General features: G+C 39.4%; 1 protein-coding gene across 1 annotated transcript; it reads left to right on the forward strand.

The window, feature by feature from the left end:
* OTOL1 (otolin 1) lies at window positions 1-27,871 on the forward strand. Its single transcript, XM_034780533.1, has 8 exons — window positions 1-211; window positions 2,118-2,356; window positions 2,648-2,738; window positions 4,852-4,986; window positions 20,391-20,762; window positions 23,200-23,289; window positions 24,845-24,916; window positions 26,573-27,871. Exons 1-8 carry the CDS (start codon window positions 1-3, stop codon window positions 27,469-27,471), a joined length of 2,109 nt encoding a protein of 702 aa, XP_034636424.1. The 3' UTR covers window positions 27,472-27,871.

The raw sequence follows: 27,871 nt of genomic DNA on the forward strand, positions 1-27,871 counted from the left end.
ATGATGAACAAACCATTGCCTTTTGCAGCCTTTCCGACAGATGCTTATTTATTATGGCGAAATACTGATCTTCCTGTGTGTGTGTCTTTAATTATTGTACTGTATACATGGTCTTTGTTCTTCGTTTTGGTATTTAAGTCTGTTAATTCAGTTCGGGTTTTCAGTTTTGTGGATGCTGAAAAAGCCTATATATCTGCAGATTTTCTTTCAGGTAAGAAGCTTGCAATGAATTTGATAGTGTATCTTTACCCACTTTTTCTACAATTCAATATGTTATGCGATCTGTATTTTCTCTTCATCCATGTGAAGAGCTCCCATTAATATCAATGCGGGGAAACTATGTGTGCACAAGGAAAGGACTCATCCTGCTCTGTCTTAATCCTCTTAGCTGCAGTGGGAATTTTCACTGCATATGGACTGATTAGTGCATATGCCTTATATTTGGAAGTCTTTAATCAAAGCCATAAGCGCTAGAAATACAATGTTTGAATGTGTGAGCTTAGATGCTGCGGAGGTTGCTGACATTCACCCAGGAGAGCTTCTCCCTCTTCAGGGGCAAGTGGATTTTTCAAGCCTTGGGATTGTTAACCCCTGAGGGTGGGTCTGGGCTAGGCTGAAAGGGGTTTTTTAAAAACATGTTAGAAAACATGTTTAACACCATAGTGTAGGCAGTGCAACTGCTAGGGTTCATCTCTGCCAACTAACACATGTTAAAATACAACTTGTCCCGTGTCTACACCAGGGTTTTAAAATGTACTAGCATGTTTGTTTTAGATATAACCTAAGTGCTGTTTTGTCTTTTTGTTGTATGTGTACAAGACTTTCTCCTCATCATTACTGCAAGTCAAAAAAACACTTTGGTACCATAATATTTATCCTGATAATAACAAAATAGTAGTCTGAGCCCTCCTTTATGGAAGAATGTATTTATTGATATACATAATAATACCTACAGGCTCATTTGAGAGTGCTGGTAAATGCTTAACTAAAATTTCCTTTGCTCTTGTACTGCTGGTTAAACCAAAACCTTAATCTCATAGTTTCTTCAGTGTGTTCAATTTAAATCCTTAATTTTGTTTTCTGATTCCAGATAAATATACTGTAGAAAGATACAGTACTTTGAAGTTCATTAAGTCTGTGTTTTTGCAAGTTTAAAACCTCTCTGGTGAAATCTGCCAGATAGTTTTCTCTTGCATTTAGCACTGGGAAGAGAAGAAGATAGAAATTTGGGGAGGCAAATTGGATTAATTGTAGGAGGCAGCCAGGTCTAGCAGTTAGAGCATGGGACTGAATCTCCAGAGACCTGGGTTCTAATCATGGTTCTGACAATGGCTTGCTGTGTGACCTGGGACATGTTGCTTTGCCTCTCTGTGCTTTACTTGTCTTAGTTTCCCCATCTGTAAAATGGGGCTAATAGAAGTTGCCACACCAACCTCACAGGAGGGGTTGTGAAGCTTAATTTGTTAATGTCTGTGAAGTACTTTGAGATCTTTGAGTGGAAATGCTTTATAAACGCTAAGTATTTTTATTTTGAGACTTGGTTACCTGTTGCGGTCTATGGGCCCCATTCCGAATCTACACACAAAGGCTCCCAGGAAGCTGAAGAGATTCTAACTCCCAAATTGGAAAGAAGCTCCAAGACACTTTATGTTACCTGGATACATTCACTGCTTCTGGATTGGGGGGAGCAGTGGTCTCAAGCCACTCTTTCCTTCCTTTGTGGGTATTAGCCATGTAGATCATTGCTGTGTGAAGACCACCACGTATAGCATTACACTACACTGGCACTTTCCCTCCCCTCTCCCTCTCTGAGCTGTCCCCTTTACATTTCATGTGTGTGTGTGTGTGTGCATGTGTGAAAGAGAAGTCCCCCCTCTTTTTGTCTTCTTGTAATACATAAGAAACGTGTAAATTTTGGCCTTTATGCCCCTAAATGAAGTCCTACATAACTGGGCCCTATGGCAGGACTCAGGAGTGCAAGTTACTTCACAGAAATACACTCAGTCTGTCATTTTAATTACTTTATGTTTCTATTAATGTGAGTGTTCATGGTTATCTATTCAGACCTCTGTCTTTCATAAGAGCATGGCTATAGTTTGGTCACTTTTATTTTACAGTGTGCTTTCTGACTATTGCCGGAATGATTTCTACACTCCTGACACAGGCTCTGCTGTGCAGTGTCTGGTGTCCTGTAGCATCTACAACTATCTTCAGTCTAGCTCCCAACCAGTTATTCACAATGGATGCCCTCAATGGTGCTGCTGAAACTGAAGATCCTAAACAAGCATCTACTGTTCCCCCTGTTCCAGACCTGGGGACAAATGAAACTGATCCAGTCGCAGATGTTGGAACTCACGTAAGTTCCCAGCATGCTGTAACACCCCCAGCAACCTCTCTCTTTAACAATGAGGCAGGTGGAGTGGAAAATAACATTAACCTTCAAGAGCTGAAGCCCACTTCTACTGGCCCTAAACAACCAGTCAGTTCAGAAGTATTTACCAACACAAAAACTGAGAACACTTTTTCAGTAACAATTGATCTTAGAGGAGAGGAGGAAAACAATACCATCTTAATCCCATTACTTGGTGCTAATGAAAGCATTGTATTTGATGATCACTTTGCTTCTTTCTCCATTAATACATCAAAGGAAAACAGTAGCGCAGCAGGAAATCAGTGCTTCTGTGACAGTCCTGCGCCTGAAGGGCAAAAGGGAGAACGGGGTGAAAAAGGGGATCCAGGTAATTTTATCACTTAATGCCTTTGGTCAGCTACATTTTTCAAATGAGCTCAATTATTTCCTAGGTAAAAGCAGATGTATCAGTATCATGCTCAGCAACTACAAATCTGGATTCTGTGCTTGCTTATGCACTGACTGTGCATGAAACTACAGAATGTAACCAAAACAAAACCTGCCTTGTCCTATTGTGCTTAGCCACTGTATCACATGTCACACACAGTGTTGTGTGCTAATTTGCTATTCTTGCTGTACCTGCAATAGACACCTTCGGACAAGCTGAGGACCATCCTGATTGCACTGGCTTTTTTGTGTCAAAACTCATGGTGTCACTGATCACCTGTATGTGCGCATGTGTTAGTTTATAGCCCATCTAGCATTGTTAATGGTGGCTAAGAAAAGTGCAAACCTTTCTAGAAGTATATGAGATTCAGCGTGATGAGTCAGAATGGTTCATTTGGAATCATTGCTATCTGGTATATAAATAAACACAATTTACTGATACTTTAAATATGTATTTAGGGATTCTTCAAGACTAGAGCTATTGATTCAATAGACTGAAATGGCTATCATGAAGCGTTTATAGTCTTTCATGTAAACAAGCATTTAGGGAGTTAGTAAATTGTAGCTTTTGGACCTTTCTAGCTATTACACTTTAACACGTGTAATAAATCCACATTTAGGCGCAACTAAGGTACCATTAAGCAAATTTAGAAAATTTTAGGCATAATACAGGATAAGATCTGGGCATATTCTTTTGTATCAGTGCAGTTTTTGTACTGGTTCTATTCTCCCCTTGATAAACAAATTACGATAGCATAAAAAATTAGAGGATTTATCCTTATTGCAGCCAACAAGAAACCCTTTGGAATTGTTTTTAAAGATTACTCCACATGAACCGTAATTTATTTTCTGAATAAAAAATGTTTCTAAAAAAACTTGTTTAATGTAACTTTTTTGTCACCACAATATACCAAATTTTTCTAATGTTGTATTAAAAAGAAAAATCAAGGATGAGCCTATGTTTGCAAGTCCAGGCTCTAAAAATTTACGAACATTTACTCATATGTGTCATCCCATGAGTAGGTAATGTTTAAAGCTACTAATGTGTGTAAGCCTCTAGAGCAGGGGTAGGCAATCTTTGGCATGCAGGCGAAAGGTGGCACACGAGCTGATTTTCAATGGCACTCACACTGCCCAGGTCCTGGCCACCGGACCGGGGGGCTCTGCATTTTCATTTAATTTTAAATGAAGCTTCTTAAACATTTTAAAAACCTTATTTACTTTATATACAACAATAGTTTAGTTACATATTATAGACGTATAGAAAGAGATCTTCTAAAAACATTAAAATGTATGACTGGCAAGCGAAACCTTAAATTAGAGTGAATAAATGAAGACTCGGCACACCACTTCTGAAAGGTTGCCGACCCCTACTTTAGAGGATCAGGCCCCTTAGCCTTGATTGAAATCCTATATAGGTCATTAAAGCCTGCAAATGATTTCAGAATGGAGCGGCTGACCATCTTTAATTGTGTAGCTCTTCAAGTAGCACCACTACTATGTGTTCTTTTGAGATGACATGATGACCACTCCTAAACGCTATAGTTCACTATATAGCATGAAACCTTAACATCAGACTAGAGATGGCTCCAACCTACACCTCTGGATCCAGCGCACTTAAATTTTGGAGAAGTTTAGATCCAGATTTGAACTTTGACCCATCTCTAAATTACATAATTTAAATTTCATCTTCAGAACCTTTAAAAACATAAACACACATATTTTTAAAATTATGTCCTTAATCTAACAAAATGTTTTTTTTGTATTTTTTTTAAAGGTGGGGTAATGTACAAATGACAAATAGCATGAGGTGATAAGACTTTTCATTCTTTTAAATATTTGTCTATTGTAAAATATATCAAATGGGTAATTTTTCACCTAGAAAATTTACAGCTTAGCTTTCTATAATCACACAGTATAGAATAACCATTATAAAATGTAAATGTCAAGTGAACATTCTGATATGGAATTTTATGTTTGTTTGGGACATTTCACACTTGACAAAGAGCATATATAGGATGGTAATATCTGAAATACAACTGTTTTCTTTGTAGGTAACCCAGGGAAAAAAGGAGTACAAGGGCCCTTGGGAGAAACTGGACAACAAGGACTAAAGGGAGAAAAGGGTAATCAAGGATCCAAAGGTGATCTAGGTAAACCAGGGCCTCCTGGTCAGAAAGGAGAACAAGGTCGGTCTTCTTCGTGTCCAAACAGCAATAAAGGTGATGCTGGAAGCACTGGTTCTAGAGGTCCTCAAGGACCTAAGGGAGACAAAGGGGAGTATGGAAAATCAGGTCCAAAAGGTGATATTGGACCGAGTGGGAGTCCTGGAGAAAAGGGGCATGGAGGAGAAAGAGGGCAAACAGGTAAGAGGGGGCCAAAGGGATATACAGGGCCACCAGGAGTCCGGGGGGCTCCAGGTCGTAAAGGAGATTCTGGGATTTATGGAAAAATGGGTCATCCTGGAAAACATGGGCCATCTGGACTTCCAGGACGAAAAGGAGAAAAAGGACAGAAGGGAGATTGCAAAGAAAGTGACATCACAGCTTTCTCCGTTGGTCTTCAAAAAAGAAACAGCTTCCCACCACCAGGGTCTCCAGTGAAATTTGATAAAATTTTCCTTAATGAAAATGAAGCATATAATGTGGATTCAGGTGTGTTTGTAGCCAGCACTGGAGGCATCTACTCTTTCAGTTACCATGTGAGTGTTTCCAGCAAATCACTGAGGGGTGCACTTTTCCACAATGGTAAAAGAATTCTACAAATGTCCAGTGTAAGACCTGTCAAACAAGCTGCATATAATGTGTGTCAGGATTCTGGATCTATATTTATTCATCTTAATGAAGATGATAAAGTTTGGCTCCAGATTTTGAATGCATCTCAAAATGGCCTGATAGCTGATGAAACCACTGATTCTGTATTTTCAGGTTTTCTGGTATTCCCTGACTAGAAAATTTCAAAATCATATAAAATACTGTAGATGTGGTTCCTGCAGTACTTAAACATCGGATCAGAGGACATCCAGCACTCTGCAGGATAAGGCACATATGCTGTAATTATAAACTGTCAATTATTGACAGTGTCAACTTAGATCACAAAGACAAATTGCTCTTGTTTGTAATACGTTACATATTTGTACATTTCACTCTATTTCATTTAACTTCAAATTCTGTTTATGGAATCTATGAATGGGTGTAATTTCTTTTTCTTCTACCTCAGCAAGGGCATTATTATCACTGTTGTGAATTCTTTATGTAGCACCAAAATGTGTGCTGTGCATTTTGCAGAAATTTAAAAGCACTGGTCCCTGCCCCAAGACGTTTATAATCACAGAATATAGGATCAGATTCTTAAAAGATACTATACTATAATATGGACATAGTGGGAGAAAGGGTGCACTGAGAACTGGTCTAAATGAGTAGTTTTTCTAATCAAACATTTTAGCAGAAAATTTTCATTTCCGTCAAATGTTTTAGTTTTTTTAATGTAAAAGCGAAAACATTTTTGTGACATTGCCTCTGGAAAAGGGTGTGTAAAAGGAAAAAAGGTGTGTGTGGGGGGGGGAAGGCAGAAAAAATTAACCATCCAGCTCTACCTTCAACATCTTTTTTTGTTTTGTTTTCTTTGTTATTTCATCTCATTGCCTATTTTCCTTTGAATTTTTTATCTTGCTGGATTTACTTGTTTCTTGATGTTTGTCCATTTAGCATCCTTGTTGTTTAATTCGTTTTAACAAAAATCCTGGCCTATTTTCTATCATGTTCACTTATTCACCTTTTGTCTATTTTTTGTGCTAGTTTTTTTGTTTCTTTGTGCCTGTAAATGCAATTTTCCAATTTAATTTTTTACATTTAGGGAACAAGTAGAAGTGAAACCACTTCTAGAGGAACCTTCTGTGTCTCCTTTATTGATCTGGCTGCTGGCATTAATACCAAATATATTCAAACTGTTCTAATCTGTTTAAAAAATGCCATCCATAAGCCTGATCTTGCAAACAGCTCCTCCTCGGCATAGTGGTTAGTACTGTGAATAACCCCGATAGTTATGTTCCCTGCCTCAGGTAGCAACGTACATCCTGCCCTTTCCTCTCAGCCCTAAAAGCATCAGTTACCCCCATGAGTCTCCTAACAGGAGTTAGGTGTGAAGTTGTAATGGAAGAAAGAGCATCCAGAAAACCTTGTTCAAGTTCACCATCCCCAAACACCCCTGAAAAAAAATCTATCCATGGAGGGAGAGGGAGAATTGGGAATTGCTAGGAGTGTCCCTCTTTTTATCTTCCTGTCTGAAAGTCAAGGGGGGTAGACAGCTTGCGTATTAGGGGTTGCAAAGAGCTGATTTTGCCTTTAGGTTTGTGTTTCCTTGCTTTTATTGATCTGCCACAATCTTTTAACCTGATCCTGATTTCCTGATGCACCAAAAACTCTTAGGGGCTGGAAGTAATGCAGAGTGGCCCTTAATGTTACTTAGGCATAACCTTGTGTACATTATTTGATCTTTATTTAGCTGTGCAAATAAACAATAGTTTGAATTATTTTGTTCTGCCTTGGATTCTTACTGAGACACACAACTAGCTAAAAAAAGAAACATTTATTTTTATGCTAGATAAAATAAAAAGTTATTTGTCTCTTGTTTTGCGGTAGCCTTAGTTTCCTTCACAAAGCACTCTTTATTGGGATATTTGTGATTAAACAGATGCATAGGTTGAGATTTTTCAAAGATGAATAGGTGATTAGCACAAAACTACTACTATTTAAATAGGAATTGTGTGCCTAAATCTCCTAGTCAGCATTACAAATCTCAGCTTATCCCTGTGGAAATGCATGATGCTAGCAATGTCTGTGGGTATATACTTTAAGGCATTTCATGGCCTGCATGCATCATTTATATCAGTTAAATGTGAATTCTAAATTAAATTAATAAAGTGATGTAAGTGAAGGTAAACGTTAATTTACATGCTCAGCCTCTGGGCTCTCCAAATTGTGCCTAAAATTCAATAATTACCGCTTAGAATGAAAACAAAGACACATTCTGAGTTTTGCATCATATCAGTTGCAGTTGGTAATGTGCAGTCGACTTACTGAGAAAATCTCCCATTCACCGACGCACCTGAAATTGTCACAGAACCAAGTAATAGTCTTTCAGCTCCCACACAGACAGCATTCAAGTCATTTAAGCAAATACCAACAAGAGATTGAAGCTGTCTTTGTAGCAAAGATAATGCTCTAACCTTCACATGCATAAATATGGCATTAGACTGGAAGCCAGGAAAGAGTAGCTTTGGTGAATACACAGGTAGCATTGTAAGGGGCAATAATCTTGATTTAAAAAGTTGCACTGTTGAATAAGTTATTTTCCTTCTTAAGGGCTCTGATTTGAAACCAACATAAGGATTTTATTACAACCAATTTGATAGCCGTTTCCTGATGTGTAGCTCCTGACTGAACAGATGTGACAAGTTCTCCAGGGTAGGACTGATGCTGCTATCTTCTACTGATATAAGCAGTCCCATTGACCCACATCCTCAAAGGAATTTAGGTGCCTAAACCCTGGATTTAGGCACTGCTGAGATCTTCAAAACTCATGCTCATCTGCCACATAATCCGGTAGGTGCCTGAACTCACTTGGTGCCTACGTTTTTGTGGTAAAAGTTCCCTAAGCACCTATGTTTCTGCCTCCGGGAATGCACACAATGCCTCACTCTAAGCATCTGGATGCCTATCTGCCAAAGCCCCAGCATGATCATCAAACCAGGGGAAGATATCTTGCCTTTTGCGTCTGATCTGGTAGGGCATGCTCTGACCAGGATCAGGGCCCATCCAAAATCCAGGTGTTGGTGGTTGATCTGAGCCATTGATATTAGTGGGACTACTTGCAAGAATAAGGATTGAAAGATCTGGTCCATGATAATTCACAGAATATAGATTAACTGGTGCAGCTTAGGCTGCAATAGACAAAGCAACCTCTTATGACCATTGTACTGTGCAGCCCCTTCATAATAATACATAAAAGGCTCTGAAAGGGCTGTCACACTATTATACATGTGATGTTATAATGCTGAGTTGTTAAACAATGGAAACAATTATAACTCCTGCCTTCCTTTAGACACTGACACTATAAGGTTATTTGAACTAAGTAGTTTTTTTTTTTTTTTTTTTAAAGAAAGCAGAAAGAAATGAGTCATCAGCTGAACGTAGCCTTTTCCAAGACATTTAAAATACATGAGTAACTTTGGTAGCATTCAAGAAACAATTAAATGTTTTGACCCAAATACTCATTGTAATTGTAATGCAGTTGATTAAACTAATGCACACAATTTCATTTCAAATTACAAGTGCAAATTACCCTTTTTGTACCAACACTGTATTTTTTTTGTATTTGTTATCATATTTTATTTGGCTTCCAGTTGTAGAATGGGACTCTATTAACACAAGTAATTTTCTTCCTTAATCCAGGAAATTTATCATTGTGGTTAATGAGAAATACTTGGCAAAACAGTCTAATTTTGTTGGTTTCCCTGTTATTTTTGGTGCTTCCGTACAGAAGAATACAATAGAGTGCAATTAAAAAATGTTAAAATGTACAAGTTAAAAAGAAATTACAAACTTTCCAGGTGCCATTGTATCTCATTCTGTCAGGGGCTGAGGTCTTCCTGCCTGTTGGCTTCCATGAAAGTTGGGAGTGTTCAGCAACTCTCAGGAGGCATGTGGGAGTTGGCAGGATCGGGCCTACAGTATGTTGTCAATCCTCTTCCTGTTCTCTGCTGTCCGTAAGCAGAGCAAGAATCTAAAAACTTAATAGCAAAAAAAGTAGAATGTAAAGATTGCAAAATGTTGCAGATTCTGGGCCAAATTTTGCTCTATTATACCGGTGTAAATCACTTACCTTCAACAGCACTTAAGCAGAGTCATTCTGGATTTATAACAGTCACTGAGAACAGAATATATCCCTTTATGAAGGCCTAATCCCCTGTGAAACGATGCAGCTTGTCACATACACCCTTCCTTTGTCTCGACAGGTTTTAAATATTTTGAATTTCAATTTAAAATATGCAGAATTGGGACTGATTAATGGATACACAAACCAATATTATTAAAAATGAACTGACCTTGTTGGGTTGAGGATCTGAGTCCTATTTTCAGCTTAGTAAGCATTAACTTTTAGGGTCGCTCCTAGTGGTTATTCTGTGATATTGTCAGGATGTGTGGGCTAAGAGTGGGTTATAGTGGATTTTACAGCAAAACTCCTCTTTGACATCAAAGATTTTCAGACATCATTTGAAAAACTGATGAATCAATATGGCCTGGTATGTTTAATAACGTGCTGAGCTTTTTTTATTGCTAAAAGTCATAGAGTGTGAGTGTTGGGGAGAGAAAAGGTAATGTTTAAATTACAAATAGATAGAGGAGGATTACAGTTCCAGCAGCTTTTATCAAAGGAGAATTGATTGTTAACTTTAAGAAGGTCTGAAACAAACTCACTCTTTCTTGTCCAATGGCCAAACTGAATTTTGAATGTACTTTAACACAGTAAATGCTGAATCATTACATGAAATTAATTTCTGGTTTTATTTTCACCAGGATGAGGATCCCTGCAGGGTCCTGGGATACAGCCCAAGCCCGGAAGTCTACACAGCAATGAAACACCCCAGTAGCCTGAGCCCCGTGAGGTTGAGTCGGCTGGCATGGGCCAGCTGCGGGATTTCTTTGCTGTGTAGACATACCCTCTGTTAACCTGCTATGCTCTCTGGACGAAATTCCAAAGAGCTATTGCTATAGATAAAAATTTAGACACAGTATCCCACCACCCATACTGATATTGAGCAGTTCTTTATTTCAGGGCTGTACCAGTGGGCCAGATGGCAGATCACCTCATTCCACACTGTTGTGGATCTCAGCCACTTTTTTGGCACCATACCATCTAGACCTCCTGGAGACCTATCCATGTGGACTGGGGAAAGGAGGGTGCAGGCTGTTAACATAAACTACACTTTTTGGAAGGTTGCAATATAACACTAATTTATTTCTTAGAATCCAGAACCCTAACACACAAGAAAAAAACACCATCACCATCAACAACACGTTGAGACAAAACAGGCTGCTCCCTTACTCAACTTCCATAATAAAACTGCACACTTCTCTACTGAGCTCCCTAGCCTGCAAGCAGGACCAGGAAACCTCTTCTAAATGTAAAGTGATAGCTTATAATTTTAACACAATTTTTAATACACTACACAGGCTTGGAGGGTAGGCAGAACATCCTCATGCCATCCCTGCCAGTACTGCAGATCTTACCTGATTATGGTAATACATTTCAAGGCTATGGCCCCACTGAGGATCCCCAGGAGCTACTATGCCCTGGTGTACAGTGACTCCAATAGAACCATGCAGCCAGAAAGTTTATGGAATGGACAGCTGGTGCAGAAACAGGGGATGAGGGCTTCTGTATGGATCCCATGGGATCGGTATGATGGGACAATGTGGAGTAATCTTCCCTTGGGAATTCACATGAAAATTTACTTGTAAAAAATATTCTCCCACAATTTTTAATGTAGGAAGGGTCAATTTGCCCCAGTGATTGGTAATGCTTGGAGTGAATAAGCATAACAGAATTAGACCCATGGTTTGCACAATAATTGTGAAAGAGTGTGTTGCTCTGGCTGCTTAATTTCCTTTGCTAGAAGCAATGATGAAAGGCATCAGCTGCTGCAAAGGGTAAAAAGAGCATAAGAATGCTATACTGGTCAGATCAATGGTCCATCTAGCCCAGTATCCTGTCTTCTGAGTGTGGCCAGTACCAGATGCGTAGGAGGGACTGAATAGAACAGGGCAATTATTCAGTGTTTCATGCCCTGTATTTGTTGTATGCTGGTGAGGTTTTCTTCACTGCCACCATTTTATTTTCAGAACAGGTGCTTGATCAGTAGCTGACTTTTTGGCTTTGGCAATGAGGGTAAGTGAGAACATTCAAATAAAATACGAAAATTAGCATGTAAAATTATATGAACTTTAGTTGTGTATTTATGAAAGACAGTGAATCACATGCAATCTAAACATCATGAGACAACCAATAACCTTTGGGATCCTGGCTGTTAATTACATCTCTTACCAGTCTGACTTTTTCAGTTGAAAAGCATTGCTGAGAAACTAAAAATTCTTGCTGCCAGAGTTTGTTTCCAACATCAAGTCTCCTGGCCTAGTCACACTGAACCCTCCATTGCTCTAAGTCTGTCCTGTCTTTACTTAAAGGCACAATGCTGTATAATATCACTGAGACACCACCTTTAGCTTCCCTTTTAAAATGAACAAACATGATTGGTGAACTATGCAGTTTCCAAAATTTAAAACAACCAGAGCACCGAAATGGACCTTGTGTTCAGGGAAAGAGAAACCACTCTTTATAAAGGCAGTTTTGGGTTTGGAGAAGGAAAAACAAAAAGGAATTAAACATCTTTAAACCAATTCAAAACTAATTTTCTCTGCAAATATTGATGGCCCAAACCTATTCCAGGTGAATGCCAAAATGTTCAGCTAATACAATGGGAGCAGGATCGAGCCCTGGAAGTTGATGATAAAGGAGAAATGTGAGTTCTGACATGACCAAAAATACATATTTTTACAATCAATTGACTTGACATTCAATCCCGTTCCTATTGCAATAGAGAAATTGGGTCCTAAATCAATAAAATATATTGCTATTGTAATTGGTATTCTTATTTGTCAGCTTGCCAAGTGTTATTGGAGAAAATCAGGAAAGAGTCTTAAGCAGGAAAATGATTATATTAGAATCGTGGACTTTGCTAAAAATAGATGAAAATTGGTTATAGAGAGAAAGTGGAAATATATGTGAATATAAGAACTGAGGAAACTAAGGAGGGTACAAGAAGGAATCCAAAGTGAATATATTGTATATTACATTTTCCATACATAGTTAGACCAAAAGTATCTAATAATTTATCCCAATACAAAAACACAAGTTAAATTTTTCCAAACTGCTCCAAAGTAAAATGATTCTGATGGAACATAACATATACCAAGAAACACATGAAATTTCTTCTATCAGAATGGAAGTCAGAAGGCTCAGGGGATTAAAGGCAAAAAGCCAACCAAACCAAAAGAAACAAAACCAACTCACAACTCCCCATCTAAAAAACCCCTCTGAGGATAGTACTGTATGAGAAATCCAAGCTAATTCCACTAAAACAAATAGTTTCAGGAATTGGAATCTATCCAAAATCAAACATAAAAATATTCAAGTGAATGCATTTATAGTAGTTGCCGTTTGCTAATGGGAGTATACAGTGGTAGCTGAGATACACCATTTCACTATATACGTAACAATATATTTGCAGTTGCTACATGATGACAATTGGCAAATATTAATATTTAAGTGGCTTCTGCTGTAAATGACACTTTCCAAATATTACAATAGAGTGAGAGGCCCTGTTTATGACAGTTATCTATGGATCTTCTAAACAATTTGGATGTTGGAAATATATTTCTGGCTTGTATATGTACAGGAAAGAGACAAGGTGTGAAAACTATACTACCATTCCATCTCTAGAGGTGTTCCCTCTTGCTAAGGGCAAAAGCACGTAACTTGGTTAGCATTTATAGATCACTTCTCCTCTCTAGATCTCAGAGCACTTTACAAAGTAGGGTAAGTATAATGACTGTCTATGGACACTGAGGCACAAAGAGGTGAAGTGACATGCTCAAGGTCATACAACCAGTCTGTGGGAATGTCAGGAATAGAACCCCAGGAATAGAATGTCAGTAGCCCCCTGGGTTAGCCACTGGACACTAGAAAAGAGATCTGCCTGGGCCGCACCGGTTTTGTGGTGCGTACTTCATACTCTAGAGCTGTCAATCTGACACATTTCACCAGCCCAGACTTGCCAACACATTAGGAAATGTGAGATTTTTGCCTTATTCTCACTGGCTTTCTTATACCCACGCACACTCTACAGTTTATTTCTTCACCTTTCCTGTAGACACTGAAAGATGGTGGGGTTAAGATAAACAAGACCATTCCCTTACTTTGCAAAACCCTATACATACCTAACTAGAAAATCTCAGTGACTGTTAAATCCTGGGGGTGAAATCCTGGTCTCACTGAAGTGAATGATAAAATTCACATTGACTTCAATGCAGCCAGGTTTTCACCTGGGACTTGAGTGAGGAGTGGCATTGCATCTGTCACACTGCTCATCGTGAACAATCTCAAAGTGTTTCTTTCCTTCTGCTCTTCTCATCTGACCCTGGGGTGTAGTGAATAGCATGCCATAAATTCCTATCTGTCTGGAGTAGCATAAAGGATTGTGCAAGCATCTTCTGAAATCACCGAAAAGCATTGCTGGGCAAGGAGAATCCTTTATGCCCAGAAGGCTGGTAGTAGGGGCCTGGAGAGCAGCCAGAAAAGGGCCAGGTGAAGAGCAGTGTCCCAGCCTGCGGGCAAGATTTGCATTTCCTCAAATTTCAGTGTCATTCTAGTTACTTTGAAGAAAATTCACCAATCCTACTTTCTCTCTGTCAGAGTGGCCCATCTCATTGGTTACAATAAAAGTAATTAAAGAAATAAAACAGATTACTGCCTGATTGAGAATAAGATTGGTTTTTCCAATGTGCCATCCTGGGCGGGTATTCCTGATAAAGGAAACATTCATAAGGTAGGAGATAACAAACATTGCTTCACTTTATCTTCAGTATGGCTTTTGCAATGAAATTGTGGAGTTTAAAAGGTACTGTCAGTATAATTTACCTCAAAAAATCCTAGTGTATTTAATGAATGTGTAATTGTGAGAAGACTGTTCTACTCCCCCACCCCCAGAATTAAAGCACAGAATGTTATTCAAGCAACAAAGAAACACAGCCATCTGACCATTATTTAAAGTCTTTTGGTTGTGGATAAACTTCTGTTGTGAACTAGAATATCTGAATTCAGTTATTCAGGGACAAAAACAATAGCACAGTTGCATTACGAGTGTACAGCTGTGAGACACATGCTAACATTTCATGGCCATTTAGACCCAATAAAGGATAGATGTGCTAAACTCAACATCATTTCAGTGAAGAATAAGTGCTCTCAGTTTGGGTCTATTGTGAAATATAAACTTCAAGTGAGTATATTAGAGTGAATTATTTTAGAGCAATTGGAAAGAAATCTAATATAATGAAAAATGAACAATTTCACATTTATTAAAATGTATTTACATATATTAAAGTCTTTATTTTAGTGACACCTTTGCCCACTATAACACAGGGTTCAGCAGTCTAATTATCAGTCCTATTTTCAAGGGCGGAAAACTCGGACTTTAAAATTCACCACTAGCTGAAACATATACAAGCTCAGAGCATCTAGGCAATTTATTTTATTTGTATTCATTTTATTATGTTATACTATCATGTAAACCCATTCATTTGAATTTGGCCACTTAAATGTACAGTAGCTCTGTTTTTAGAAATAGTCACAGATGCTCTTTGTGCCTGTCAAACTCTCAAATGAATTTGATTTGAAAAATTAAATTTTTTTCCTAAAGATAATTAGGCTACAATTTGGCAACTTGGCATAATGAAGCTATTTTGGCAATGAATTAAATATATTTCATGCCATTCAGATTTTTAAATAAGAAATAAAAATAAAACACAACTACTTCTGACATTTTATAGGAAAGCAGAAATTGCCATAGTGGATCAGTCCCGTGGTCCAGCTAGCCCCGTATCCTGTCTCCGACAGTGGACAGAACCAGCTGCTTCAGAGGAAGGTGCAGGAAGTTCTGCTTTAGGCAATTATGGAAAAAACCCATCTAAGTTAAAGTTTCTTCCTAATGTCCAATATTTAGAAGTTGGCTTTGCCCTGAAGCATGAAGGTTTATATACCTTCCGACAATCTATGGGGTGAAAACCTGCCCCATTGAAATCAATGGGAGTTTTGCCATTGGTTTCAGGGGGCCAGGATTTCATGCTAGGTGTTTTTAATCTTTATTATAATAGCTCTTGCTCTTCGTGTTATAATAACTACATTAAAAGTAGTCCAATGTCTAACTTGAAAAAAAGTCATGGAATTAAAAATTAAAATAAATGCTTTATGCACATTGTAGCCTTTGTGTTCCCAAACTCATGCCTAAGAGACAGACTGTCAGCAAGTGACGTGATATTTCTTCACTTTTGTGGGATGCAGCTAGACCCTACAGATATTATTTTGCATGTTTTATTTATGATCCTATAATGTGCACAGAAATGAACTGACAATTCAGATACTACTGTACTGTTCTGCTTGCTAGCTCCTAGGAGTAACCTGACAGTGTAAATTGTTTTGCTGTTCTGGTTGCAGGTTTGTAGCATTTGTAAGTTATGGGTTTTCCAAAGCATCCTGCCAGGTGTTTAAATTGACGTTCTGCTCTAATGAACCACACAAGCCATTACTTTGCTAATTGCCTGAGTTACAGTGCTCTGTACAAAGCCATGGATTGTTCTGAGTCATTCGGAGTATAAAGTAGCAAAGATATCCTGAAAAGGAAGTGGCTGATGACCTTTCACATCTTGCATTAATCTGTTGCTAACATCTTAGAAACAGTCGCCCTCTGTTCTGTTCTTGGCTGGTGTTGAACCTGCTGCTTTGAGGTAAATGTATTATTATCAGCATCTTGGCTCAAAAGCCACTCACTGCATTGTGACTAGATGGGCACTAAGAGGTACTTATGCTCTGCAGTTCTAGGTTATTTCCCCTGGGATGATCAGAGCAAGTTTTGAAACAGTAACTGTGGGCCGGGAGCTGCAGAGTGCCTTCTGTAAGATGAAGAGTGGCCCCAAGTTGTGCTGAAGTTATGTGAGTTTTAGGGTGCCTTGTCAGATCAGGTCATACTCACACGTTAGGCAGTGACTGCCCCTTGAGGTATGCATGCTAGCCATGGCTTCATGATCAGACACTATGAATTTTACTCACTGCACCAAATAAACATTCTGAGCATTTCCTTATCTAGTCAGTTTTCTCTTTTTAGACAACACTCAAGTAAGTAAGGGTGGAGTAAGAACCCTTCCCTACTAAACCTCTGAGGGTGACACACAGGGTACTGTGTCTATTAATCCTTCACCAGATCAGGTGAGCAGGCAGAGTGGGGCATGGGTGGAGCTTTGGCTCTGACGTCCACCTGCCCACACGCCAGCCAGCACACCTAAACCAGCAACAGATTACTGCCCTTCTGGAGCAAATGGGAACCAAGGAAGGAACAGAGTCTGATTCACAATTCCTTCCTTGGCTGCTCCTGGGGCAGTACAGCTACACACTAGTCCTTAGAGCGAGACCCAAAGTCACTTTCTTGTCCTTAATATAATATTAAATGTAATTGGTTTAGGGTTTCTGCTTGAATGTCATCACATAGGCCAGAAGCTCCTAAACTGCTGTTGGCAGATGCCTCGTGGTCTGGGAGGTGCTAACTACGTACATGATGCTGGCTCTTCTGGTTTACAGCTAGAGAAACAGAACAAGTGGAAGGGTGAGACAACCTGTCAACCTAGACAGTCAGGCTGGTTGAAAATGTTCTGTCTAAACTATTTTTTGATTAAACTATTTTTTGATGGAAAATTTGATGGAATTTTTTCATGAAAAGTGTCTGCTTTCTGCGGATTTTTTTTGTAAAAAACCAAACACCTACAAATGGAAAGAGTCTATCTGAAAACCAAAATTTAGAGATGCTGCTGTTACGCTTTATGGCAATTGTAGTTCAGTTGCTATATGTCTCCATTGTTCTGTATGGGCCAGATTCTCCAGTTGAACTACAGGTCCTATGATGCACTGTGGACAGGTACTCCCATGATGCAGTGCATCCACTCCCCAGAGGGGCACATCGGGGTGAATCATGGGCCTTGTAGTTTGCCCAGGGAATCCAGCCTATAGAAGAGAATGGGAGCATGAGGCACCTAAACTACAATTTCCAAAAAGTACCATACAGCATGTTTACATTGAAATATTTTGATTTTCAGCTGAAGTATTCAATTTTCAAATATTTGCTGAAAATTATAATTTTCCATGGAAAATTTAGATGAAAATTAATTTTGTTTTTGTTTTCATCAGAATTTTCTGTAGACAGAACTCCTTATTATACTGAGGACAGCAAACGCTTTCCTAGTGTTAGCTTTCAGTGTAAGGAACTGCTGTAGTTGCCACTGCAATGTTATACAATTAGTTAGCAAGAGGGGAGATAAACTTCATATTAACCAATTGGATGTGAGGTAGTCAACACAATTGTTGAAAGGAAGGAAAGCGGGAGTCCACAAACCATCCATCTTTTGAAATGTGGTCCACACTCTGAAAATGTTTGCAACCCTGCTATTTAGACTCCCCTTCTTTGCTTAAGCAATTAGCCGTACGAAAGATAAGGAAACCAAGATGAAAATGTAGACCAAAATAGAGTATGTAATTGGAAAACCTTACCTTCTTTGAAAAATTTTCTTCAGACCGCTTGGGATACTTAGGGTGTAATTTTGTTTCCACTTATTCCTTTAAAGCAAAGCCTTTCAAAGCGGGTAATTGTGCTTGACTCTGAAGTCATTACTGAATTTTCTCTAATCATTTCAGTACATCACACACTTCAGAATCTGGCTTTTCTGTATTCTTGGAGCCACCCTGCATGGTCTTGATCATCCATCCCCTGCCCCACATGTTTCTCAAGCTTTTGAAAGACATATTGTGGTGTTATTAGGTCCAGGAAAAGCTGCAGAGAGAATCGGAGCTCCAGCTCATTGTTTCTCTCCACTGGGGAAGGGGTTTATGGGTTAGATCTTGAAAACCCCCATTGACAAGCATAGTCCCATTAATCCCAGGGAATTCCACTGGAATAGTCCCAACTGAAATCAGAGGGACTATTCAAATGATTGTGTTTTGCAGAATCAGACTTGATGTTTGGAGGAAGGGAGTACCCACGAGTCCTTTGTAAATATGTGGATTTATCTTCTACAGACAAAAAGCCAAGGAGCAATTTCTGCTCTCGTATATACTCATATAACCCACATTGAAGTCACTGGGACACTAGTATAATTGAGAAGAGGATTGGTCCCAAGTGCTCAGATAACACAAAAGCAGAGTTCTTGGGTGTCTGCTTCCTTCTCCATTTGCCTTTCCCATTTTGGTTATCTGAAGGAGGCTGTTTTATCCAGCAACCTGCAGAGATACAGAAGCCCCCATGAATGCAATGGCTCTAGTGGCAAACTCATTCAAACCAAAAACCGTTTGCAATTGGAGTTAAAAGAGTAAAATGTATTTATTCATCTAGGAGAGTCAGAATTTCAGGGGTAAGTCACAATTTCAGATCCACCTGAGCTTTTGCATATATTTCCTCCTCTCCTCTTGCAGCTCCCTAGCTACTGCTTGCCAGCATCTCTCTCTTTCCTTTACAGGGAGCTGGGGCCCAGCTACCTCCAGCTGTGATGAAATATATGCCAGGCTTCAGCTTCTTGCCCTGAAACCACTACTACCAACTCCTTCTTGCCTCCAGGCTTTTCTCCACAACAAGGGCTAGAAAACCTACTTAAAAAGCCAAAATTCTCATGCCATCTCTTGATACCAGGAACTGGGATTCTATGACAGGTGCCAAATGTTGGCAGAGTTGGCAACACTGGTAGCCATGGTCACACTTAGAGGACCTGGTTCTGTACTGCATCATGCCAGCTTTATGCCACTTGACATCTGTGTGTGTGTGTGTGTGTGGGGGAAACGTGCTAGCCACGGACATTATTTCTCATTTTAAATATAGAATATCTCATTCTGGTTGAATCTTTTGAAACAACATTAGCTTTGTTAGTGTGACCACTCTAGATTTCAAGCAGAAAGGACTGGTTTTGCTAGTTTCAAATTGCTGATATTTCACTGTGTTCTAATTGCTTCAGTTAGGTTGCTAAGCAGAAAAATAATGAGATGTAAAAACCTTCAATAAACTTTCTTTTCAAATTCGAGATGGCATAGAAAGTGTCTAACAGGATTCCCCTCTCTAACTTCGTGGCATTTATGCTTTCTTCATGTGTTACAAAGATAATTCTTGCATTAGGACAAAGCCTACCTACTCCCAGTGTGTCCCACTTGAAACCTCTGCGATTTCCGGAACTATTTCCAAGAGCTGGGCACCTAGCAATACTGTCTTTTTGTGTCTCTTTACAACAGGAACATATCTACTCATTATAAAATGCAGGGTTGCACAGCAGGAACTCTTAACTTCTTTTACTTTCCACATGTCACTCAATGCCAATCTGAGATGTTGGCCTAGGTAGAGGGCCCCTGTAGCTGCATAGGGTCCCCACTGAAATCAATGGGGCTCTGTATAGATACCAGGGCCTCTCCTCATAGAGCAACTGACAAGATGAGGGCTGTGAGCTGTTTTTAATTAAGAAGAAACCTGCTTAACTGATAAAAATTTTACTTTTGCTCTTTTACTCTTTGCTGTTTATATGTCAAGCTCCTTCTCTTGGATTTAAAAAGAAAAGGCTAACAGTGAGAAGTGCAGGCAAAGCAATAACGAATGCAAAACAAGTGAACCTTACAGGGAAATTGCTAATACCAGAAACCTGCTGCAATGCTTTATAATTGCATTAATCTTTTCTTACAGCTACAAAAATGTGGCATTTATCTTGGCACAGAGCCACCTTCATTATACTTATTGCTGCTGCTGTACGCACAGAGGCGAAAGCTACCCTGGCTGAAAAGTTTACTAAGATAAAGTCTCCAGAGATGGAGGTCACTGATGGCTTTGACACATCCATTGTGCCACCCACTGAAGAAAGTCCATTCACAGAACTATCGGAAACAAGCGAAATGCCGGTGGAGTTATCCTCGCTGAACCCGGCCTTCAGAACGGCCACCACGCTGTTTCCTTTTGAAAATTTTACTCTTGACACAGCTGATTTCTTTTTTAATTGCTGTGATTGCTGTACCCCTGTGTCAGGTCAGAAAGGGGAACCAGGAGAGCATGGACTTCCAGGTAGGGGAAAGCAATTATTATCATTATTAATTTCTCAAGAGGCAGTGTCAGCTGTAGCATATGAACTAAGAAGAAAGTGGCAATGATTCTCCAGTTTTATTAATTCTTGAATAAATTCTCTTGCAGGCCGGAACATCATGGTATGGTGATTTACACCAGCTGAGGATTGGCCATAATGGATTCGTATTACATATAATATTAGATAAATATCTAATTATTCTTAAATGCTACATTGAAACAATGCTAACTTAGGGCCCAAATCTGTAAGTCCCTCACATGTGGAACTCCAATTAAAATCAGTGTTCTGCATATAGAGGACTTACAAGGTCTCAGGTTTACACTCAAAACTAAGTAGAATCAGAGTTACTGTTGCACACACACTCCTGGACAAGACTCCATCTTCCTCTGCCTCTCTCTACCTTTGTATTTTAGAAATCCCAGAAAACTGTGCAATATTACATTTCATATATGGTGTTGTTACAGAGAGAAGGGTACGATTATTATGTTCCATTATTTTTTTTAACTGAGTGTTAATAGAGAAGCTGGCACCAGGCAACCCACAGAAGAAAACAATGTCCTTGCACTGAGGGTAGCCTACAATCGATACCAGACAGACTATACAAAAAGTGCACTAAGGACTGTTGTACTTACATCATCTTTATTGCTTTATAATGGAGTTATACCTGGGATTGAAAAGAGAAAGAGTGGCCATTTGGAGAAGGACAGATCACCCCCAAAAGCTTTAACCTTCCCCCCAATTTTAATTTTTCTTATTTCCCTGGTTTGCCAGACTCTGAGAGCATAGAGTTAAAAAGAGATAAAACCTGATAGTCTACCCAATCCCTCCACCAGCCATATTTTCTTCCATGGTGTCTGCAGTCTGATTTTACATCTGCCAAGCAGTGAGACTTTTACTACCTCTCTTAGGAGACTACTCTACAGGAAAATATGATTTAGTAGCTAGGAAAATGTTCCTAATATTCAGTCTGAATTTTCCTTTGCTCACGTTGATCCATTTAGTCCTTGTCATATCCTCATGGAACCCCACAGACATTTCCTCTCCCTGCACTTTTGTGTTTACAGTCTTCTAATAGTTGCAGATTGTTTTACATATTCTCTTTAGCATGGTTTTGTGACCCTTCATGATACCTGAAAGTAGTTTTGTGTTTTTCTACAGGGTTATGTAATTAATAATAAAATCCCTGACCCTTTATTGGAAACAGGGAAGTTAAATGCAAAAGACAATAAAGGCTCCACATTTTAAATATGATTAATTTGCTCAACAGAGTCTCTATAAATACCCTATAAATACTTTATAAGAGCTATATATTTTGTAACCTAATATATTGTATGTTATGTAACCTTACTTTTTATTATTAAAATACACACCCAGATAGGGCCTGATTCTGACACCTTTACTTTGAGCAGGACCTTAATCTGCAAGTATTCATGTTCATTTTAATGGCACTACTTTTGGAGAGAGATACTTTTCATCTGAGTAAGGGTGGTAGAATCAAGCCTAGAGCTTTTTAAATATACTATATTCAAGGGACTCTAGTCTCCTATTGTTAATAAGGGACAACATTGTATTAGCTATAGAGGGAGTTCTATGTATACATCTCCTGAGGACTGACGGAAGAAGAGCTCATGTCAAGTTGTTTGTATTGTGATAATGAACAGGGCCAGATGTGCATGAGCTAGCCCAAGTTTTTAAAGCTTATTGTAAAATTAAACCACTGAGTATCTTGCTTGCTTGTCTTTCTGATGTTTCTCACAATGTGTGGATCTGATCTGCCTGATTACCATACTTGAATTTGCAGATTAAAAAAAAAAGAAAGGGTGGAGTTAATTAGATATAGGATGTCTTCAGGTGCATTTAAATACTGGACACACAAATTCGGATGTAATTTATGCGTTTGGGCTTCTATAGTTGTATAGCAGTTGAAAGCTATTTTTCAACTTTTTCAAGCTAAGAGACCTCCAAACTCAAAAATCAAGGTCTTAAAAATGGCATGGGGATTTATGCAGTAGGTGAAAGACAAAGGTCCATGAACCAGTCAATAGATATAGCATGAAATATAAATGGGGATTTTTATAGCTGACGAGAGCATTTAGCCACGCAGTTCCCATTAATTTCAGCTGTATAGCTAAACCCCCTAATTGGCTTTGAACAATTACAGTGTTTTTCATCTGTGAAGGAAATATGACTCAGTCCTGAGCCCTGCTCTGCTTCTTTTGTATCACTCCCATGACGCAAAGGAAAATACTCAGTTCTTCTCTGTTTCCACAAAGCTCCCATCAGTATGTGGCACCCCCCATCATTTGTGGCTTATTACCTAACTAACATTCATAGGTCACTTTATAAAGTTCATCCTTTTCAGTCACTATGAAGATAGAGTTCCATTGACTAATGAATTTTCAAATGTTCATTTTCCAGGTCCTAAAGGAGAGCTAGGAGATGCTGGCCCTCAGGGCCTACCAGGAATTCCTGGACTTCAAGGTCCAAAGGGCTTCAAAGGAGACAAGGGTGAGGAAAAGTAGCTGCTCATTTCAAAAGCACATGTGATTTTTTTTTGCTCATATGTTTTTCAGTCCAATAAAGCAAAATTGTAGGCGAAATTATTTTCTAAAGCAATTGAAATGTCTTGGTACAAATTGATACATTGTAATTCCACTGGCCTGTAATACCGTAAGCCAATAGTTTATAACAGCACAAAATGAAAATGGATATTCACAAAAGCCTGATCCAAAACTCATTGAAGTTCTACCTCAGTGGGCTTTGAATCAGGCCCATGTGTAGTAAAGATCTTCATGAAAGCAACAGGTAGACACAGAAGCAGCTTTTAAAAGCTAAATCTCTCAGACCAAATTGACTGCACCCCGCAAGAAAGTAGAATTTAATTCATTAGCTGTAACTGCATGCAAAGACTCCCATTCACTTTAATATTCTTTGGACCAGGCCCTCAGTGGTCACTCTACTATCATGTGTCACTCTAAGTGTGGCCTAGAAGTTTCTTGCTCATGGAGAAAACATTTTTAAAAAAATGTTTAAAAAGTTGGTCCACTAAACTAACTGTTATTTAGAGTGATGCTTCTCTGTTTGCACCTATGTGATTTTCAGTATCCCTAAACACTTAGCACCTACACTTGAATAATCACTTGTCCCAGGGATGGTTGCTGTAGATGAAACAAACTTAGAGAGTTGTGTGCAATACAAAAGTGAGAAAAAAGTCAAGCATGGTCCCATTCGGAATATTTGCAATAATCATAGGTACCCAATCAGGTTGTGCATCCTCTTCTAAGCCATCCTCTGATCAAGAGGTGGTCTGTGTGGTTATTGGTTCTATTAATCATTTGCCCTGGAAACCTGTGTTCAAATCTCAAGTGAAAATGAGTTTGATGGTCATCGCAGAGTTCTCACTTTACATGTCACTAAACTACCACACACTGGACACAATTCAGCTCAATTGTCTGTTTCTGTCCAAAGGGTTTAGTGTACTAGAATAGCGCATGAGGACTGAATTGTATTGGCAGAGCTATAAGTGGTTGCTTGCACAGCATTTGCATGCATCATACTTTGCTAAAGCCAATAAGTACTGAATACACTTGAACATTTTTTCAGGAAAAAAAATGACATCAGAGTGTGATTCAACTGATGTCCACTGCTACGATGTCCTCTCTTGCCTAATGGTTTCTAGGGCTGTCAAACTAAAATGATAATACTGAGTCTAGTGGCTATCAGCTTCTCTATCAGGCCATTAAGTGACAGTAAATGTCCTCCCTATCCAACATTACTGATTGTATATGATTACTTATTTCTTAGGCATTAAGATGAACCAGATAACTATGGAAGTACAACACGATGGGTAGTTTGATGGGTGCTGGTATTTTGGAGTTTTCAGTTAAGGGGTCCCAAAGAACCTTCTTAGGACTGTCATTTTTTAAGTTCATTTTTACTACAGGAGAGAGAGTGACACACACACACACACGCACACTCAAATGGTGTAAGCCCCAGGCTGCATAAAGAATGTTTTGCTACAAATAATATACATAGCAGCATATTAATGGTAACAATGTCTTAGGAGATAAAGGAGAACATGGTGACCAAGGAACAAATGGAATTCCAGGGTATCCAGGTAAACCTGGAGAACAAGGTACGTAAGGCTACACCAGAGTACTCAAGAACATTGATCTATCTTCCTCTTTAATCTGGTTTTCTAATATTTAATCTGTTTTTTCCCCAATCTGGACTTCACTACTTAGTTTTTATTCAGTCCACATTCAGGAAAAACTCACTACAGTCAGTGGGAGCTGTGCGTGAGTAAGAACTGAATGTGGACTTCAGGATTTAGATCACAGTCTACATACTGAATTATGTTGTTTATCTGTCTACCTTCCTGTCTACCTATAGTGCAGTTTCAATCATTTCATTTTGTTAAATGTGCAGATACTATAAACTTTAGCCTGTTCTAGTGGGGTGGGAGTGGGGGTGGGGGAAAGGGAGGGGGAGAGAGAGAGAGAGTGTGTGTGTGTGTGTTTGTGTGTGTGTGAGAGAGAGAGAGAGAGAGAGAGAGAGAGAGAGTATTCCTGTAGGGGAGTATGTTCCACCTGGAAAATGTATTGGAGATGGGATTTGTTGCAATCTGTTGCATTCTGAAGGCAAGAAAAGTTATTCTTCAGTGAAAAGTAACTTTATGAGCTGGAGATAAAATTTATACCTGTCAGTGATATTTTCAGCCATAGTGGGAAAAACCTCATCAGAGACAGATCAGATCCTCTGGTGCAACCTAATGTCACAGAATGCACAGGGATATGTGTGCGAATGTGGTTTAAAACTGCTCTCTGCAGGCGTGTCATCCCTGGGCTCCATTAAAGGAGTCTTGGGGTGCAATCCAAGGATCAGCGTAGTGTAAAGTTGTCCTGACCACCTGCTTTCCTGAAGCCACAACCTTTTTTCTCTGCTGCACTGGCAGCAGGAGAGTATGTGGTGTAGGAGTTGCTACACTGGCACTTTGCCCCCAGAGGATGACCCTCACACTGGGGCAATCTTCCTTTGGTTAAGATGGCTTTAAGGCCACACCACACCAGCAGATAGATGGCACTGGAGAATCTTGCCCTGTATAGAATACAAGTATTTTATCAATTGCTTTTAATATGGCAGATTTAGTGTTTTCAATTGTATGTTGCCCCTCAACTTTATGCTAAATGCATTTAAAAAACTGACTTACTATTTCTGCCTTTTTTCTTCTTTGATTCCACTTTCTCTTTCTTTCCATATACCTTGGCACTGTTTTTAATGTCATCACTTCTCTCTTTTCCATCAAGCCAGCTTCCTCCCCACATACCCAGTGTTGCATTCTCTTTGGTCTTCTCCACGTTCCCAGCCTCTCTCTCTGTCCTCATCTTTTATTCCTATTCTCTCTTGTTTTCTAATCTTCCCAAGCCTTCTTAGCTTCTTACTCCTCCTTCTTCCCTTTTCTAACCTCGCCTCTCAACATCTTCCTCCTCTTGCCTCAGTTCCACTTGTTCCCATCAAATCCAGTCAGCCCACGATGACTCTCCTCCCCCAAATCCACTGCCCCCCTCACTCACCATACAAATTACTTTCTCCACTCTCTCATCCCACTCCAGAGGAAAACAGAAAGAAAACATTGAGAATGGAACATACAGTCTTCTTTTTAGCCCCAAGCACCTGGCATTTACATCTGCTTCTGCTAACCCCTACCTAGCACAGTGACCAGCCCAAGGCTAGTAGTGCTGCATAGTTTTTATTCTTTCTTGTGACTCTTTATTTCTATCTTTTTTTATAGGTGAAGCTGGAGTTAAAGGAGATAAAGGAAACTCTGGCCTTCCTGGAATGAAGGGACAGAAGGGAGTGAAGGGGGACACTTGTGAGAATGGGACCAAAGGAGAGAAGGGGGACAAGGGAGAGCTGGGCTTACAGGGGCTAGACGGGGAAAATGGAGATAAAGGGGAAAAGGGAGACCTGGGGGAAAAGGGGCATTGTGGGGAGCCAGGGGAGAGAGGAGAGAGGGGGGAAAAAGGGGAAGCTGGAATAAAAGGGGAAAAAGGCAGCAAAGGAGACACTGGAGTTGAGGGTATTCCTGGGATGAATGGACAACAGGGAGAAAAGGGTGAGCCAGGCAATAAAGGTGAAAAAGGGGACTTGGGACCAGCTGGTGTGATGGGACCTCTTGGGCCAAAGGGAAATCCTGGTAGTAAAGGGGCACGAGGAGCTAGTGGAAAGAAAGGCTCCAGAGGTATCAAAGGTTCCAAGGGTGATAACTCAAAAGTCCGAAGATCAGCTTTCAGTGCCGGCTTGTCAAAGTCTTTCCCTCCACCAAATATCCCTATTAAATTTGACAAGATTTTGTACAATGACCAGGAAGATTATAATCCTTCTACAGGCAAGTTCAATTGCAGCATTCCTGGAGCGTATGTCTTTGCTTATCACATGACGATCAGAGGGCGGCCTGCTCGAATCAGCATTGTGGCACAAAACAAGAAGATAGTCAAAACCCGTGAAACACTTTATGGTCAAGAGATAGACCAGGCGTCTTTCCTGATCATTTTGAAATTAAATGCAGGGGATCAGGTTTGGTTGGAGGTGGGACGGGATTGGAATGGGATCTATGTCAGTGCTGAAGATGACAGCATATTTACAGGGTTTCTTTTGTATCCAGATGATATTTTTGAGACCTTAGCATAAGTATATGACGATAAACACACTACTAAGAAACGAAACATTTATTTCACTCTGATTGTCAGTAGGGGGTGGAGAGAGAAGGGTGAAGGAGAAAGAAAGTGTCACTTCAGTGAAATAGATGTCATAATCTTTCTATACAAATACTTATATTTGTAATAAACTGATTAATTTTAACTAAAGAGCCCCAAAAGATGCAACCACCCTCTATGATGATGCCTAATTTTCATGATCATATAAAGAAATATTACACAAATGCATTCAGGAAGATATAGATCCCAAAGAGATTTTATTTACACTTTAGACCCAGGCTAGATCATCAAATCGTTAAAATTACACAGAGAAAGTCAATATATTAGTTTAATTCAGATAAGGCCAAATCTTGCAGTAATTGCAAGTCAAAATG

The sequence above is a fragment of the Trachemys scripta genome, chromosome 9 (genome assembly GCF_013100865.1).
Source record: "Trachemys scripta elegans isolate TJP31775 chromosome 9, CAS_Tse_1.0, whole genome shotgun sequence".
Taxonomy (NCBI): domain Eukaryota; kingdom Metazoa; phylum Chordata; order Testudines; family Emydidae; genus Trachemys; species Trachemys scripta.